Source organism: Acanthochromis polyacanthus, chromosome 7 (genome assembly GCF_021347895.1).
Source record: "Acanthochromis polyacanthus isolate Apoly-LR-REF ecotype Palm Island chromosome 7, KAUST_Apoly_ChrSc, whole genome shotgun sequence".
NCBI classification, from domain to species: domain Eukaryota; kingdom Metazoa; phylum Chordata; class Actinopteri; family Pomacentridae; genus Acanthochromis; species Acanthochromis polyacanthus.
Window position 1 is genome coordinate 30,043,319 of NC_067119.1, and position 18,220 is coordinate 30,061,538.

At 40.0% G+C, this 18,220-nt stretch overlaps 1 protein-coding gene and 1 long non-coding RNA gene across 2 annotated transcripts in view; both read right to left on the bottom strand.

Annotated features, from left to right (window-relative positions):
- Positions 1–1,601: 1,601 nt before the first annotated feature.
- Positions 1,602–18,220, bottom strand: part of LOC127534634 (uncharacterized) — a 297,338-nt gene continuing 280,719 nt past the window's right edge. The window contains exon 2 of the long non-coding RNA XR_007942862.1: positions 1,602–2,691. This is a non-coding gene — a long non-coding RNA (uncharacterized LOC127534634). The remainder of the gene's footprint in view (positions 2,692–18,220) is intronic.
- On the bottom strand, positions 4,700–17,344 carry atad1a (ATPase family AAA domain containing 1a). Its single transcript, XM_022213847.2, has 10 exons — positions 17,210–17,344; positions 15,982–16,182; positions 15,677–15,775; positions 15,442–15,562; positions 12,759–12,959; positions 11,489–11,595; positions 10,245–10,334; positions 9,786–9,836; positions 9,380–9,558; positions 4,700–7,332 (listed from the first exon to the last, which is right to left on the bottom strand). The coding sequence occupies exons 2-10, from the start codon at positions 16,153–16,155 to the stop codon at positions 7,203–7,205; spliced, it is 1,152 nt and encodes a 383-aa protein (XP_022069539.1). The 5' UTR covers positions 16,156–16,182; positions 17,210–17,344; the 3' UTR covers positions 4,700–7,202.

The following is an 18,220-nucleotide window of genomic DNA, read 5'->3' on the forward strand; positions in this document are numbered from 1 at the left end:
AATGCACTGTAAATATCAGATACTGTACAAAACCAATTTTAAAAAATATCGTTCTAAGTCTGTTTACAGATGCATGAATAGGCATGTATGTAATGTGACATCTAAATGAGTGAGAGGCAGAATTAAACGTTTTGATTAGCTGTTGAAGCCTCAGCTTGAAGCACTTTAAAGTCTTTGACACAGAAGGTCTGGTGTAAATTACGCCCCTGTTTTGATGTAACTACCCAATTACATTAAAAAATAAAGTAAAATCTGCACTGGCCTTTCACTCGGCTTCTCTCTAGGATCCCTTGAACCCTATTTGCTAGTGTGGAGCTGCTCTGCTCTTCACATGCTTTTGCAATATGGCTTTGTGAGTTATCTACTCCAGCTATAAAACCCTGAGCATCAGCAGGAAACAGGATATCATGCTGAGAAATGTGGCGGGGATAACAGCTACCGCTGATTTCTCTGGGCTTGCTTGATTATGTTCGACGGTAGTGAAGCTTTCAGAGGACTGTCACAGAGCAGAGTGGGGCCATTATACACTCTCTCCACCACTGCTATCTGATGGAAAAAAGGTTGAGACCATCAGACCAGCGCTGAGAGCTGCTGCACCGACAGACCGTGGCCAGACAAAAGTGAATCTATCTGCTCCTGAGCTCTCCTCTCCATGGGAAGTCTTTGACGTCTCCAGCCAGCTGTGCTGTGGGGGAGAGCTTCTTCCATCATGTTTATCAACTGGGAGCTGTCCTCTAATTGAAAAGAGCCAGAATGGAGACTTTCACTTTAACTCCCGCTTCATGAATAACTCATCGATAGCTTTATGAATAACTAATCAATGATTCCGAGTCAAAGATCAGACACACATCCTTGCAGAAGTTGGAGGAAAACACTCCTGCCTCATTAAAGACTGTAAACATCCTCACCATCTGTCCGTGCTACACACAGCAACAATTACATACACTTAAACAACATTTATTTACACTTCTGAGCATTTCTTTCTTTAAATACATCAACTGACTTGCCTGTGTGGGGAATTCCCAAACCACAGTCAGGCTTTAAGTCTTAGACGAGGTGCACGGGCTGAGAGTGCCTGAAACGCTTCGTCATCATACAAGCTGGTGAGTGATCCTGCTGTTAGTATGAGCCGAGCAGAAAACGGTCAGCACAGCGTTCAGACAGGCTTCATGGCAAGGAGAGTGGACTGCTTCTTGGAGAGTAAGTGGTTGCTTCACCCACCACATATACTATACATACACACAAAGAGAATGACTAGTTCAGCTTCACTGTACTTTTTATACAGAGTGCTGCTCCGGTGGGAATGTCATGTCATGAATGTTAGCAGGAATGGAGCTGCAGAAACATGAGCCTATACCATAAACCCCATCAAACTCTTCATCCATAAATAAACAATATTTGCTATTTGCTCTTCCCAGGCTCCATTCTAAAGGTTGCCCACCTGCATTACAAAACTAACAAAATATTCTACAGCCTTTGATTTATTTAGCAGATGATGTCTGTATTTGTATTCACATTTATATAACTTAGATTTCTGTGGAAGCTGTGAAATAGAGGTTCTAGTGGGGGGACAGCAGGAAAAGGACACCACAATCCATCCATCCATCGATCCATCTTCATTTATTTTATTTATTCATTTATTTGATCAGGGACCAATTGTCATAGAACACATAGAACTGATGCATTACATATAGAGTGTATAGCATTCAGCTAATTTTCAACTCCTGTCCCTGGTTGGGCTTTTAAGTAAAAGTAGTCAAAGGACCAACAACACAAATGAAAACAGCACAGACAACATTAAAAACCTATAACCCCCGTCCACCCACACACACAAACACGCACAATGACATGATCCACAGTCAGTCAGACCTTATAGATGTCATAGTTGGGTACATTCTTGTTTTTCTTTCAGCCAATACTTCACTTTTTGCTGTAAAAGTTTTGAAATCAGCTATCTGATTAATTTCGTTTGGTAATGTGTTCCAGATGTGACAGCCTTTGATTGAAAAGGCTGCCTCTGTCTAAATGTAGTTCTGCGGTACGGTATTTAGCGGTTGTTGTTGGTGGAGCTTCTGGTGACTCTTCTGCTGTCATGTCTTTGGATGAATCCACAGAGTGGCTGTGGCGCTGATTTACTGAGGCATTTAAAGATGAATTTGATGAAACAAAGATCTATGAAGCTTTCAACACTCAAAAAATTGTATTTAAAAAAAATGAGACGATGATGCCATCGAATTGTTTTTTTATCCATAATTTTCAGAGCTTGATTGTATGATGATCTTATGTGTTTTATTGTAGATGGGGCTGCTTGAGCCCAAACTGTCAGACAGGATGAGATATGGGAGAAGATCAGAGCATGCATATACAGTAGGGTATACAGTAGTACACAACAGGGAGAACATGCAAACTATATGTGGAAGGGACCTGACCTGGGGATCTTGTAGCTACGAGGCCATTGTACTAACCACCAACCCAGTGTACAGCCATCCATCCATCCATCCATCCATCCATTCTCTGTACACCACTTTATCCTCACTAGGGTCGCGGGGGGTGCTGGAGCCTATCCCAGGTGAATCGGGCGAAGGCAGGGGACACCCTGGACAGGTCACCAGTCTGTCACAGGGCTACATATACAGACGAACAATCACACTCACATTCACACCTACGGACAATTTAGAGTAACCAATTAACCTCAGCATGTTTTTGGACTGTGGGAGGAAGCTGGAGTGCCCGGAGAAAACCCATGCATGTACAGGGAGAACATGCAAACTCCATGCAGAAAGATCCCAGGCCGGGATTTGAACCGGGGGTCTTCTTGCTGCAAGGCAAAGTGCTAACCACCACTCCACTGTGCAGCCCAGTGTACAGCCAATGACACCAAAATCCACAATTTAAAACGTGCATAAGTAAGACAAAACATTAAGAAATGATTCATTTACATGACTATGAGTCCACTTTTGACACTTGCTCTGTGGCTTCAAGGCTTTGAACATCCACATGCTCACAATGCCAATGCTAAAGTTCCACTACAGTCACTAATTTAACCCGTGAACCTTCAAATTGCCCATAGGTGTGAATGTGATGCGATTGTTTCTGTATGTAGCCCTATGATAGACCTGTCCAGGGCGTCCTCTGCCTTCACCCTAAGTCAGCTGGCATAGACTCCTTATGAGGATTAAGTGGTGTACAGATAACACTGGGCAACAATTTTTTACTTTTTGAATGTTGTCTAGATTTCTACAATTGATTTAGGGTATTTTTGCACTGCTGAATCAGGAAATGGCATCCGTTTCTCTCCATCAGGTCAGATGGAGATCCCTTTTCGACATAATCCCCAGACATAATCACCCATAACTATCGGACTTGAATATTTCTTGTCCTTAAAATAATAATTTCCAATTAAACAATTATTCGACATGGCATTTTACCCCCACCAAATTCTACTAAAATGCTCCACACATGCATACATGTGAACAAAAACGTAAAAAACGACATGTGGCCATAGCTCAAAAACTTGACCTGCTTGAGCAAAACCAATGTAATTTTTGGATTCAGCGCATCAGATTCGTCCTAAATCAGCTGAAAAAACGCAGACAACAAATTTGTTGTTGACCAGTGTAATGGATGGACAGATGGATATTTCACTCAAGATAAAAAATGTCAGCCTCATGGAGGCACTGCAGAGAAGGCAAGGCTTAGAGCAAGAGTTATGACCAGGATTCATCCCCTGTAAACATGAATGCCTGCACAAATGCTCATAGTAGTTATTTAACTACTTCACTGTGGGCTACCATCCGTATCATTACGCTGCTAACATGGCTGAAAAACGATGGAGTACTTAGTCTTTGTTTAAATTATAAATTCTTTCTGAGACATGTGTTGAATGAGGCTACTGCAGTCAGACCTGGATGTGGTCTAGTCTAAAAATAACCAATCCAACTGAGATTAGCAGTGTAGTCTGAGCTAGGACGGCAGCCAGGAGCAGCTTAAACAAGAGGATGAGCCACTATCATTATCAAATAGTTTCTTTCGTATGAAAACCGTGTAACCGTTGTGTTATTTTTTTAGTCATTTAACATGACGTTTCATAGTACTTCTGAATGGGTAATTCAGATTTAATGATCTTTAGGAACTCGGCTACACATCCATTAAAAACTCAGACCGCAAATTTAACTGTTTTAACTGTCAGCAAGCTGAGAAAAGTGGATGTATTGGAGATGCAAAGCTTTTGTTAGACAGCAGCAATAGGGCTGGAGCAAACGGCAACACAGTGGAGAGAGTAAAAGCCTGATTACAGCCAACAATGGCTTATTAATGCATGCCTAAAGGGTACAGGATCTGACTGCAACAGCTGCAGAATTTACAAACAGTTCATGATTCAGACTTCCAGTGAAGTAGCTCACTGTCACCGCTTTGCTTTATGGGGTTCAAAACAATGTAAGAGAAACTGTCAACAGCCTCACTTGGCCTCACTTGTCACTGATATAATAAAACTGGGGGCACAAACGCCAATACACTAGACTATGGTGAGGAATCTGTAAACTCATTTGTTCATTTAGTTCATCTTTTGGATACTTTGAGGTTTATTACATTTAACACAGTCAAGAAAAGCTACAAACAGGTTGAACTTCATGCTGATGATGTTCTGCCTAGTAAAAAAAAAAAAAGATAAATAGTTTGCTCAGTGTAACTTAATAAATACACTTTACAGTACACGTTTAATATTTGACATTCAGCACACACATACAGTTGACAGTATAATTATAGTAACATGGTGGCACTGTGTATTGCTTAAATGAGTGTCTGACCCATAACTGATGAAGGATTTAGATGGATCTTAGGTGGGATTGCAAGGAGAAGCATTTAAACTGGTCTTATGCAAGACCTGCAAGCAACAGTGACACAATTATTGGTTTACATGGCAACATTTTGACCTTTAACTGTCACCTGAGGTACTCCAATGAAGAGCAACAGATGTCTAAATATCACCGGATAAACCAATAAGGGAGAAACAACCCAGTATGCAGGTTTCTCTATTTCATTGTCTCACCATAATGCTATAAAAGTGCTCTAAAGAAAAGCAGTCGGTAACAACTGCGTCAGTAACAGGACAGTGAGGCTACAGTGCCACCATGTGGTCATGTCTGGAATACAAACAGGCTTTGTCTTGTTCAGGTTGCGTGGGAGAAAGGTCTGCATGAGACCTACCAGCAGATCTATGAACACATGCTGCGACCATACGGCAAATAAAGTGGCTTTTAATACAAGGGAGAGGCGGAGATATATGCCTGACTGAGAACTGATCGAAAGCGTCAGGGTCTGAAAGTCATTCTCTTCTTAAAATGACAATTACGAGACAGAGAAAACCCTGATATGTTTTGCAGCATCTGATGTCAGTCTTTAGATGACATGAAAAGTCCATTACAAAAACAAAACAAAACAATGTGGTGTCCCTGATAATGAGAAAGACCTGATAAATGACATTAAAAAAATAATTGGTGACAAACACAGGCGAGATTTTAAGACGAGGAAGGATCAGCTATTGTCTTCGTGAATAAAACAAAAAACAAAAACAGGTCTTGCTTTTTTCTTGTGCGTCAAAATACACTGAAGACAATTAATCATCTTTAGCTGCATTCAAAGTCTTGGCCTTAAATCTAACCCAAGATTTTGCTTCAGTGCTATACACTGCACACAGCAGCACAGTCGTACTAACAATAACGCTAACAACAAACGCTGATTAGTGAGGCAATAGTATATTTTTACAGCCACTTAGTAGTAGAATAACGATTATTGAGATAACAGAATGTTACCGTCTGTTTATTGCTGCCACAGGCTCGTATCACTACAGCTATAGTTTCCATTCAAGTGTTTAAGTAGTGACCCTCTTTCTGTACTTGGACATATGAACAACTGTGGGAAATAAATGCTTACAGGGTGCATCGCTATTGAAGCTTTAATATTCAATGTGAACTCATATTGTGACTTATTTTAACTAAAACAATCCTGTCACAATGACTCCAGTCTCACAAATTTCCATCAGAATGACAGGCGCCGATACGACCTTAGCTAATGTTACCTCCCTCTCTTGCTCTTATCTGTCATATATGTATTGTGATTTTATGGCATCTATATCAGTGTTGATTTCATGACAAAAAACACACATTTAACTGTTACGTGTTACTGTAATTTCAGAAGAAATATTCTGAACTAATGCTCCTTGGGAGCTGAAGCTCTACATGAGTATCACATATCCTCAACATATCCTGTACGTAATTTAAAAAGCAAAAATGCAACCAAACAAATTAAAAAAAAAAAAAAGTAGCTCAAACATGGAACACAAATAGTGATGAAATTAAACAGTTTCTAAAAGTCCAAGCAGTATCAATACGTCTGACAGATGGGAGCAACCGTCACTTCAGGTTCAATTCAAGCAGATTCAGGGGAAGAAGACAAGGGCTGAAAATGGAAGAGGTGTTCACTTTCAATATTTAAGCTTAAAACTGACATTTGAAGAGAGTAAAACATACACAATGTCTGTTTTTTCATTAGATTATGACATTCCTGAAACTAAAAATTATGAGCCATTTCTTTTTATTCTACCACGTTGCTTGCAAAGTGTGTAGCGTGACCTAAAAGCACCAGGATGAGCTGAACCACTTCTTCCATAGTGCCTGAATAACATTATGTTATTTATTTATCAAGTTATTTAGGTGTTTTTAATCCATAAAACACACCTGAACTGGAGTGAAAGCTGATTTGGAAATCAATCAGCAAAGAAAATGACTACACTGGTGAGTCTGGAGTCCCAATAGGTTATAATCATGTGTAAGTCAGTGATGGACTGGCTTTATGCAGAGTGAGAAGGTTTAGGATAACTGCTTTGTACTTCTCTAGACAAACCGTCACAGTGCCTTTGAGCAAGACACTGACTGTTTTCCAGTGGAGCAGGTCAGCGGACAGTATGCAGGAAGGGTAGATTTCGAAATGTAACTGTACACATGTGGTGGGTCTGTGCTGGAATGAGCATGCTCTGAAGAACCCCCTGCCTGGGTAAACAAAGTTTAAAAAAGTATGGCTGTCTGCTGGCATTTCCAACTGCACCTCTGACATTTTGGCGGCGTCTCTGCTAGGTGAGCTGAAACACTCTGTGGACAAAGGCGAGGAGAAAACACTTCCCCTCGGTGGTGCTTGGATGGCATTCAGTCCAGAGGAACCTCTGACACGCCGGGTAACATGAAGGCTGTGGCCCGCTTAGATTCCTTCATCTTGTCCAGGCCAAAGAGGAGGTCAAGCTGGGTGACTGGCCGCAAGCGCTCCTCATCGACAGGTCTGTAACCAAGGACACAAGAGGTCAGAGTTCAGGCACAGAGGTCTAATAACAAGCCCCAGATTTCCACTGCACAGCATGTCCTCAACACTAACTCGCATGTTGTTTTTGCTGTCGTATGTAAAACATCAATATCTGTTCTTCACAAACACTAATCAATGCAACTTTTAAGTTTTCTGATGGTCCTTGAACTATGACAGTCACACAAGATTAGTTTCTTCAGAACAAAAAAAACCACCAAATTCAAGCTAAAAATCATATACTTCATTAAAATCACTTTATTCTACGTCTCATTTATCTGCGCTGCTCAACACAACTCTGAAGCTGTTAGAGAGTCTGTTGTAGCCAGCTGTAACATGACAAATATTCAACAACTATTCAACTGAACTGGGCTGAACTGCAGGCTGTGTTTACACAGAGCACATAGGAGACAAGTAGGGACACAAATTAAAGATCTGAGTTGTAAAGATCGATAGTATATAGAGTCACCATTTCCTCTAATATTAATTTAATAACACTTGCAGGCACTTTAGTCTCCCTACTGAGTTCTCTCTACCTCTAGCCATGGTTGTGCCGTTTCCATAGAGGCGCAAGAATTTTTCTTGCAGCGAAATATTGGGCTGCAGTGAGCTTGGGGTGTCAGAGGGTTGAACAAATGCTTTTGCAAAAACTAAGTACATTTTTAGTTTTCTGAGTTGGAGCCGTTTCACCACAATCTACAGTTTTTACAGCTGTGAGCATCTCATTCTTTTCCTGCGTATTAAAGTAATTGTATCACCTTTGTAGTGTAAAGACACTATATATTTTACCTGCTCAAAATCAGAAGAGACGCACCTAAGATCTGAAAATATACAATACCGCTCAAAGGTTTGGGGTCACTCAGAAATGTCCTTCATTTTTGAAAGAAAAGCAGTTTTTGTTCAATGAAGATAACATTAAATGAATCAGAAATCCAGTCTAGACATTATTTAAGCGGTAAATATCTATCCTAACTGGAAACGGCTGAGTTCTAATGGAATATCTCCATAGGGGTACAGAGGAACATTTCCAGCAACCATCACTCCTGTGTTCTAATGCTACATTGTGTTAGCTAATGGTGTTGAAAGGGTAATTGATGATTAGAAAACCCTTGTACAGTTATGTTCGTGCATAAATAAAAGTGTGAGTTTGTCTGGGTGACCCCATATTTTTGAACGGCAGTGCATTTCTATAAACTTACTTACATTAAAACATATGACTTCATGATCCTCATGCAAGTTAGCTACAATCTGTCTGATACACTTTCCTGTTGGCTCTGTGTACTACATCTTCTTGTGCTTATTTGAATTCTTCTGTTGGAGCACACTCTTTCCTCAAGGGGCATTTATAAAAAGACCACATAATCAACTCACCGCATTGATTACCGAGAATTACAGTAAATCTTTCGAGAGCCTTCAGCAGTCGTTTCACCTCCTCGTGCTCATTTGACACCTCAAGCTGCTGCATGGCATCATAATTGAGTTTTTCTTTTTCTTTTTTGCTTTGGAGTTCAGAAAAGTAAAAGTTAAAAATATTTCGCCTTTCAGCAATAATGCCTTGCTCCGACAGGGGTTTCAACAGTCGCTTAGCAACAGCTGAAGGATGGGTTACACAGATCAGATATTTTTATAAACCTTTTCTATAAGGTTTTTATATGCTATCAGGTGTGTTTAAAATCAACTACATCTACCTCTGATGGTGTCTAGTTTAGTGACATACAGCAATGTTTGATGTTGAAAGCTGTGTATTGGCCTAAAATGATTTTAATTAGTACCACTATTGCCTTTGGTTGTATTCTGATCACTAATACTTTTAACATTCTGTGGTCTAAACATTGTTTCAAAAACTTGAGTATTTGTAAAGAAATGAAAGAATGGTTGTTTTGTGGGAATATTAAATGTAAAGTACTGTAATTATCCACTTTAAAAACCCCACACTGGTGTAATCAGAGACTGTTTAGGACAGGTAAGAATAAGAGGTTCAGCGGACTCAAGGGCAATGGAATCTAGTGGGTGTTTGAATGACTCATACTTTTCTTCCTCCTCCTCCTGGCAGTCCTGAAGCTGCTGAGCGATCAGCCTCATCTGCTCCTTGCGGACGTAGTCCCGGACTCGGTACATGGCAGCATCGCGACACAGCTCCCGGAGGTCGCTGCCGGAGTAGCCGTCCGTCTTCTCTGCGATCTCCTTCAGGTTAATGGCGTTGCTCAGCTGACCAGAAAAGTCGCACAAGCAAAGTGAGACGATTACACAGAATTGGGTCATCACTGGTCTTAGTGCTGTTGTTGTTGCTGCCGGTCAAATGGCAGCTGCTCACGGGTGATGCGATTAATTTGAATGTGGTTTGACAGTGAAAATACAGGTGTCAAACGGGTCTCTGAGAATGACACAAGAGAGCAGTAAGTTGACAAGAATGAAAAAAATAAAGGGCATCTTACGTTTTCTCCTGCTAGAATCAGCCTCAGGATGTCTTGTCTCTGCTTTATGTTCTGGAAAAAAAGAAGGACACAAGCATCTTACTGCACAGCCTGGGAGTTAAAGTTAACCACTAATTACCAGTGTACAGAATTTCTCATCATCAGATCTTGTCTTGTTGCCATTTCAAATGCTTGGACACATTATACATCACTAATTAGGGAGGACTTGTGGAACAGCAAAGCCCAGAATTAATGATCTGTAAATAAAGCTCATTTCCAATTTCTCATTCATGTTTACTCATATTTTACATGCAGAAAGCTGTCTTGTATAATTGAAAAATAAAAATGATCAAGAAGATATAAAACACAGTGACAACTGATATAGTTATTCCAAAATATTATTCACTGTATGTATTCTGTGTAACTATTTAGAATATACAGAAGGAATTCATGCTGCTGGTGTAAGTGCACACATCTTACAGGCAGGCTAACGTGAAAAGTAGTGGGCATCCGGCGCAGAATGGCTGGATCCACATCATGTGGCCTGTTTGTGGCTCCCATCACCATCACCTGCAATTACAAGAACGAGCATGCATTATTCTAAAATAACCACCTGATATACTGACAGTGTTACATCACGTAGGTACATCACAGTAGGGCTGTAGCTATCGATTAATAATATCGATTAATTCTATCGATTTATTCTGGTGATTAATTGAGTAATTGGATTCCGTGCTCGGCATGCACGTTACAGTATCAAAAGCGGAAGGGAGCGCGCTGTGCAACAGAAATAACCGTCCTGGTAGAACATGGACAGACATTTGCATGTATTGTACACATACAGTATAGTACAGGGGTATTCAATTATAACTCAAAGCCAACATGTGCTTACTTATATTTATTGATTGATTTATTAGTAATAATTACGGAGAATATTCAATCAGTAGTATTAGTTTCACTTTGATTTGGCCACAAATTGAAGTGATTTCCTTCATTATGTGTCAGTGTCAGAGCTAAATGCACTTAAACACAATATCATGTTTAAATATATGAAGTTTAAAAGCTTTATTGTGCAGCTGTCTGTTAATCAGCGGCATGGACTGCTAAAACAAATACGTTACACACTTTCAACAGCTTTCTACCAGCATTCCTGTCTTACATAATTGAAATAATAATTACATAATTTCCAGGCGCAGCTTTTTTGCGTCATAGATTTTTATGTTCCTCGTTGGTCTCCATTAGAACAACCTGCCCACGATCGGTTCATTTTGTGCAGAAAACGAGTCAAACGATGCGTTAAACGGTTCTGTTTGTGTGGACGAGTTTGAAGCAGAAAGTCTGAGTTAACAAAGAAAGCTGAAAACCACCTTCAGGTTTAGTTTTTGTTGAGCTGACTTACACAAAGAAAGGCTGACTGTCAAACTGTCATGGTAGTTCAGCACAAGAAAAGCTGCGCCGGTTAAAATAGAAGCATCCCATCAAATTTAAAATCCCCTCATAACTCTTTGATCACAGGTCCGGGTCCGTATAGAATAAAGTCTGGGTCCGAACTCAGACCGTGGTCCACCAGTTAGGGACCTGGGGTCTACTATATAGTGGATTAAACAAAGCCTCAATTCAGAGAATTTTGCCTTAAAGAATTTTAGTAATCAAATTACTTGAACAACTCCAGGAATCGTCTCAGCCCTACATCACAGTATGACAAAGCGCTTCAGCTGTGTTACCTGAGTGGTTGAGGAGGTGTCCAGGCCGTCCCACAGGCTCATGAACTGGGCCTTCATCATGGCCGTGGCCTCGTGGTCCAGGCTGGAGCGATTCCTCAGAAATGACTCTAACACACGAGAGACAAGGAACCCAATCAAAGCATGAAGACAGTGTTTGCGTGACACTCATCCTGGCTGATTTGGCCAGCTTACCAACCCGGTCAGCAGTTGGAGCTGCAGCAGTTTCACAGCTTGTGGAGCCAATGAGTGGCCCTCTGAGCGCAATTACAGCAAATTGCATCGAAATAGCAGGAGTTACAACTCAGGCAAATCTAAACACACACATACATACACATCCTTTCAGATTCAGTGTTTTTAGAGGATATTCACCTGCAGTGGCCAGAAGAAACAAAAGTCAATAAATCCACTTAGAAATCAAAGGAAGAATATTACACAGCGCCCTCCATAATTATTAGCACCCCTGGTTAAAATGAGTGGAAATCTTAAAATAAATTCAATTTTTATTGCAGAAGCATACTCTCACACTGAAAATTGTAGAAAATGTATTATAGGAGAAGATTAGGTGCTGTTTTGTTGGCAAAAGGGGGTTGTACAAAGTATTAACATCAGGGGTGTTAGTAATTGTGGCACACATGATTTGATGTAAAAGAATTATTTCTTAATGTGTGATTTCCCCCCCCCCCACTGAATAAATGCACTTTAATTAAAGGTTGGATTTTCCTCTTTTTTTCATTGTGGTCCTATATTATTAAAAAAAAATGAATTTATTAGAAGCTAAAGAACACATCTTAACCAGGGGTGCCAATAATTATGGAGGGCGTTGTATATTGAAGAATTTTCAGAGAATCATTCCATTTAGAAATATTCTGGCTTGAATATTTTTAAAAATACAAATTTGCCAAGGCAGACAGCTATGATGTTCACCACGTCCAACTTTGAACCCTCCTGTCCTCCACTGATATAACACAAGGCACAGCATGATTGAACTTAACAGATTCAATGATGTCAGTCTGTAAAAAAGGTGCTAAGAAGTGCACTGCCTACTGTAAGGGTTATTACTCTGGTTTTGAAGCCGTTTTAAATGCATTTCTGCAATTAAATTCATTCAGAAGATCAGTAGATTTTTTTTCCATGAAACTAAACCAAAACGTGTCAGATTTTTTTTAAAACAATCCCTTCTTGAAACAAGAGCAGAACATGTCTAATACAGCAACAGATTAACATTTCATAAGAAATCATTCTTGGCATGTGTCCTGTTATTAAAACTCACCAATCTCATCAATGAAGATGATGCAGGGCTGAATTTTGACAGCTAATGAGAAGACTGCAGCAGTCAGCTTCTGTGATTCGCCGTACCACATGTCTGTCAGCGTGGAGGCCTGGAGGTTGATAAACTTGCATCCTGAGGCTTTGGCTGTTGCCTTGGCAATCATGGTTTTCCCACATCCCGGAGGACCGAACAATAATACACCTGAAAGCACAAAAGACGACCTGGAATCACTTTCTTTCAACCCCATCGTCTTTGAACAAAACATCAAAACACATCTTTTCTAGACGTTCTAATTTGAGTACATCTAATATTAACCTTTACTGGCAACGGCTGTAAGATTTTTTTCCTTCTCTAACACACAAACCAGTGGAAAATTTGGCCAACACAACTGATCTGTTCCCAGAGGGATGACGTTACATTATACAGATAAAGCCTGAAGTCTAGGAATGGAACTGTAATCCCAAAGCAGCTAATTTTGGAGGTTGACTCATCCTGATGCTCCGTGTAAAGCTTTGTGCCAAGCGGTAAAAACTCCCTACAGGAAGTAAAGTGTTCCTCTAACTGATCCACTGCTGTCACGCCGCCAAGTGGATAAATCTTGTCAGATGTTTCCTGGCACGTTGTTCTAGATGGATGTATAATGTATCAGGTGGCTTTGGAAGAGTAAAGAGGAAGAAGGTGGCTAAAAGACAAACTAAGAATTACAATAAGTTCTGATATATTTCGCTGGTCAGTCACAAACCTTAAAACTCTAATTCATGCTGGATAGCTTTTGACTCAATCCAATGATTGGTCTTTGTGAAAAACTTAAAAAAAAAAACCTGTCAAATTGCAACTTAGCACGTCCTTCTCATTCTTTTGATTTAGAAACATTTTGACCATGAGGTTAAATGGTACCCCTGAAAGTACACATTAACAGTGACCTTCACAGGTCAGTCCACTGATCTCAAACCAACCTAATATTTGTTTCTCTAAAAACCAAGATGAATTCAAAAATACCCGTGAAATAAACAAGAAACAAAGCTGGCCATCAGGTAAGACACAGGCTATCTGCTGATAGCATTAGCACACCAACTATTTAAGACCAATTTTGTTACATTTATTATGAGAAAAGGCTCATATAAGATTTTTTCATTACGCATGCTCTATGTCCTTCATTAAAAGTGTATAATTCTGTGCCCATCCATCAGCCACAACATTAACCTTTTCCAGAGCAACCTGTACAGTTTCAGAACGGTTTCCGTACGTTCCATAGCACAGAAACAGCACTCCTCAAAATCACTGACGACCTCCTTATGGCAGCTGTTTCTGGACTCTTCACCATCCTCATCCTCCTCGACCTGAGTGCGGCCTTTGACACCACCTGTCACACCACCCTCCTCAACAGATTGTTTTACATTGGCATCATCCACACTCTGTTAGACTGGTTCTCATCCTACCTCTCTGGCTGCACTCGGTTCACTCAACTCAAATCCTTTAAATCCATCCCTTCCTCCATCACCATTGGTGTGCCCCAGGGCTCTGTCCTGGGGCCCCTCCTCAGGGCATTATCTACCGTAAATTTAACATTCATTTCCACAGCTGCATGGATGACACCAAGCTCTGCCTCACCAGTAAACCCTCGTCCACTTTCCCGCTCACCTTTACTGACTGCATTGCTGAAATAAAAATTTGGTTCACCCTAGACTTCCTTAAATTAAACAGGAATAAAACTGAGGTTCTCCTCATCAGCACCAAGTACACTTTATCCAAAACCAACAGCTTTTCCATCAACAACAACTCCTCTGTTTCACTCTCTCCCGAGGTTAAATCACAAAGTAAGGGATAGCCTTCTTAAACAGTATTCCTTTTTGACAGTTTAATATTTTTGCAATACTTCTGTCACTGAAATAAGAAATGCTCTTTAAAGATACATACTTGATAGATTTTTGTTTGCACAAAGTTACACTTTTATATTGTTGAATACAATCTTATTTTTTCTTTATGGTTATTGTCTCTTGTGTATCATTTATGTTACTATGATCATGCATGTATCCCAGTGTGTGTTAAATGTTTCCTTATCCCCCACACCCCTCTTCTCCCACCCCTTGTTGTCTAGCGATAGGACACTGGCATCAAACCACTTTGCTGCTGTGGGTTCCAGGGTGCAGCCTCTGTAGATTGGACTTGTTACAGAGCACCCCACAGATGCTAACGGTGTCTTGGGGGTTGCCATGAGCGGTATGCTTGGTCTACGACAATATTTTAGTGAAAGTATGTGTCAAAGTAGCACCCACATGAATGTCAGGACCCAAAGTTTTTCCAGAACAACACCCGATTGCAACAACATAATCATTGGTCAGTGGTTTGAATGTTATGGCTGATTGGGGTGTGTATCTTATAATTTGTGAAAAATATTGTGTTGGCAGTAAGCACTGAAGTGAAATTATAAATAACAGTTCTCTTGGCTAAAATTGAGGGGAAAATGGGCTACAGTTCCTACACAGTTTACCTAATATGCATAAAAACACTCTAAAACTGAGTCTGAAAGTGAGTGCATTAGCCTTGTTTTATTTAATGATCTAATGTGTGTGTCAGAGAACAAAGTCACCAAAAATGTTGTCCTAATTCTTGCCACAAACTCTGACCTTTAGATAGTGCACAATGATGATCAAAAAGCTGATCAGATTACAAGCTGTGCTACCTTTAGGAGGCTGAAAGAGTCTGGATCCAGCTAACAGGTGTCTTTTCTGAAAGGGCAGGATGACTGTGTCTTGCAGCTCATTGATAACCTCATCCAGACCTGCTATATCTCTCCAGGACACCTGCAGGAAGGTAGAGCAAGTTAAAAATCTCTCAATGTCTGTTCTTGTCTAAAAAAGTACAATCATACAAAGGGGTAAAAATATACTGTAGCACTTAAGGATTACAACTGTTACCCTCATAGATTGCGGATCAACTAGTTGCGATGCAATGTTCATCTCATACTCTGTTAGCTTGACCCCCTCGACACCAATCCTCTTCATCAGCTGTTCTGCCTGGAGAGTTAAGACACACAACTCAGCTAAAGGCACAAGACGATAACAGACAGTGAGCAAAATGCTGCTCCAGGCATTTCTTACACCTCTTAATCGTGTCTGTCTCGCTGACAGCAGAGAACGTTTATCAGTAGCAGCATCCACCTTCACCTCACAGCATTCAGCAATTATGTGGTGGTTATGTTTTGGGCTTAAGCTGTACATACCCTCTTCTTGGCTTGGCTTTTCTGTTTGGAGGTAGGATCCATCGCTTCCACCACCCATTTGATGCTGTAATACGTGGCTGCACCAAAGATGGTCAACCTCACCAGCATGCCAACCACCTCATTCCTGGACAGCGGCCGCATCAGGGCCTCTCTGGGAAGATCTTTCAGCAGCATGTCTGCTGGCTGGTGTCAGTCCATTGGCTGCATTAAGGAAAGGGAAGCAAATGAATGAGACATACAAACACATGAAGACACTGATGTAGTTACAGTTGTGGTATCTCTGGCTCAAAATAGCCATTTAGGGGGTTACTCTTCATGACAGTACTCATTAGCAGTGCATGTGCAGTAGAGGCATTGAGTTTGTGTTTCTTTATTGGTCAGAAATCTCTGCATTTTTCCATTGTTTCATTTTCATTTGATAAGCAAAAATGTCAATTAAGCAAGAGTAACAGAAAGTGGTCAGCACTGGCTAAAATCTCTTTGAGGGGCTCCTTTAATTCCTCTGTGCCATAACAATACATGAAATTCAGAAATGGCAATTAAAGTTGTAGATAAATAAGCATCAGTCTGTCATGTGCTTAATTAAAAAAAAAAATCACATATTGATATTGCTCTCCAGTACTCATAAATGTGTATAGAACATTTTGCCCACACTAATTGCTCTGACTTTACCACTAAATGACAACACGAATAGCAGATATTTAGGTGAACCAATTTTTGACCTTTAATTTTATCAACATAACATATTGTTAGTTGCATAAGGTGTATGCCGAATAGTAAAGTGTTTTGGGGTGATTAGATATACATCGAAAATAAATGTATTTGACAAATGAACCTCGTGATATGAACAGTAGAGGTTTATTTTTTAGTTAAGTGGAAATAACAGTCCTGCTACTAAGAAGCTAAACAGCCTGTCAGTGGTTTTTAGTGTTTATTTCGCTATTTGAGCAGGAACTACGAACCATTTATATAAAAACACAACGTCGCTAAATCCCGATAGCAATTCCATCCGTGTTTTATGAACGTTTCCGAGTTAGAAATTATAACACTTCTGAAGTTAGCATCCGTTAGCAGGCTAAAGCTAACACAGAGAAGCCAGACATCCCCAAACTGTTTCTATAACACCTTTATCACAAAAAACTACAACGTCTTAACATCTACTCTGTGTTCTGGAAGAAACACGTGTCAAATTCTTTGTAAAATAAATTAAAAACATAGTCATACTTACTAAAACGGCAACCGGGGCAAAGAAACGAACATACATTGCAGGTGCCACACGTTTTGTGACTCGGGTAGGAACAAACGCCTTAGTTCCCCAAGGCATGTTTCACACAGTCAGCCACTGGATGGCAGAGCTTTCACATGGAATACACACACATCAGCACCATGGACAGCATCTACATCACTACAGCAGTTAACCAGTCTGTAAAGGAAAGAAAGAAAGGTTAAAAAAACGGGCTGAACAGATTAGGCTACAAACAATTTATTGTTTTCAAGCTGTTGAACGAATGGATTTGAAGGTTTAGGAGAATAATCTGTACAGTTTTTTTATTAATGAAATGGAAAAGGAATTTTAGAGGTATATATTTTTCTAATGCATACCAACACTACATGTGTATGCCACATTTTGAAATACGGCAGCTGCATAGCATAGAATCACATACATTCTTCATTAACTCATGATTTTAAAATCCTCCTAGAAGCTTCTTATAAAGCCTTATAATGGCTGAGATGTAACTCCAAACCATTGCTTCATTTTGAATTTGCAAATCTATGAATTTCCTGCCAATCTTTCCCCACTTACTGCATCTGAAGCACACCAGCTCACCCTGAAATGCATTTCATAGACTGTGAAACTGTTCTACTTTACATAGAGTTGTAATATTGGAGCAAATCAGCTGTGCATCTTCAAATCAGAGACTCATTCTGAAGAAAAACGGTGATACAGAAAGCCTCAGCCTGCACGTTGACAGAACTGGTTTCTCAGATTTGTTACATATGAAACCACAGATTTCTGCATCTGTAATATTTAATGGTGTGATTGGAACACTACAGGGTCAAGAAGGAAATTCTCAGACATGGTGCTGATAGCTTATTTTGTTCATGATAAGTCCTCCAGTATATATCTAAAAAAAATCCCACTACATACACATGTTAACAACAAAAATAAAAAGATTTTCACCTGAGCAGGTCTTTAAAATGTTCAAGCATGTATCAAAATCATGGCAAAAATACATTT

Bases quoted from the DNA above. Each gene is read 5' to 3' on its own strand.
- atad1a (XM_022213847.2), bottom strand. From the start codon at position 16,155: ATGCTGCTGAAAGATCTTCCCAGAGAGGCCCTGATGCGGCCGCTGTCC. The intron at 15,563-15,676 runs GTAACAGTTGTA...ACCTTCCTGCAG, and splicing joins TTGATCCGCAATCTATGAGG to GTGTCCTGGAGAGATATAGC. The intron at 9,559-9,785 runs GTAAGATGCCCT...TTTTCTGGTCAG, and splicing joins TGATTCTAGCAGGAGAAAAC to CTGAGCAACGCCATTAACCT.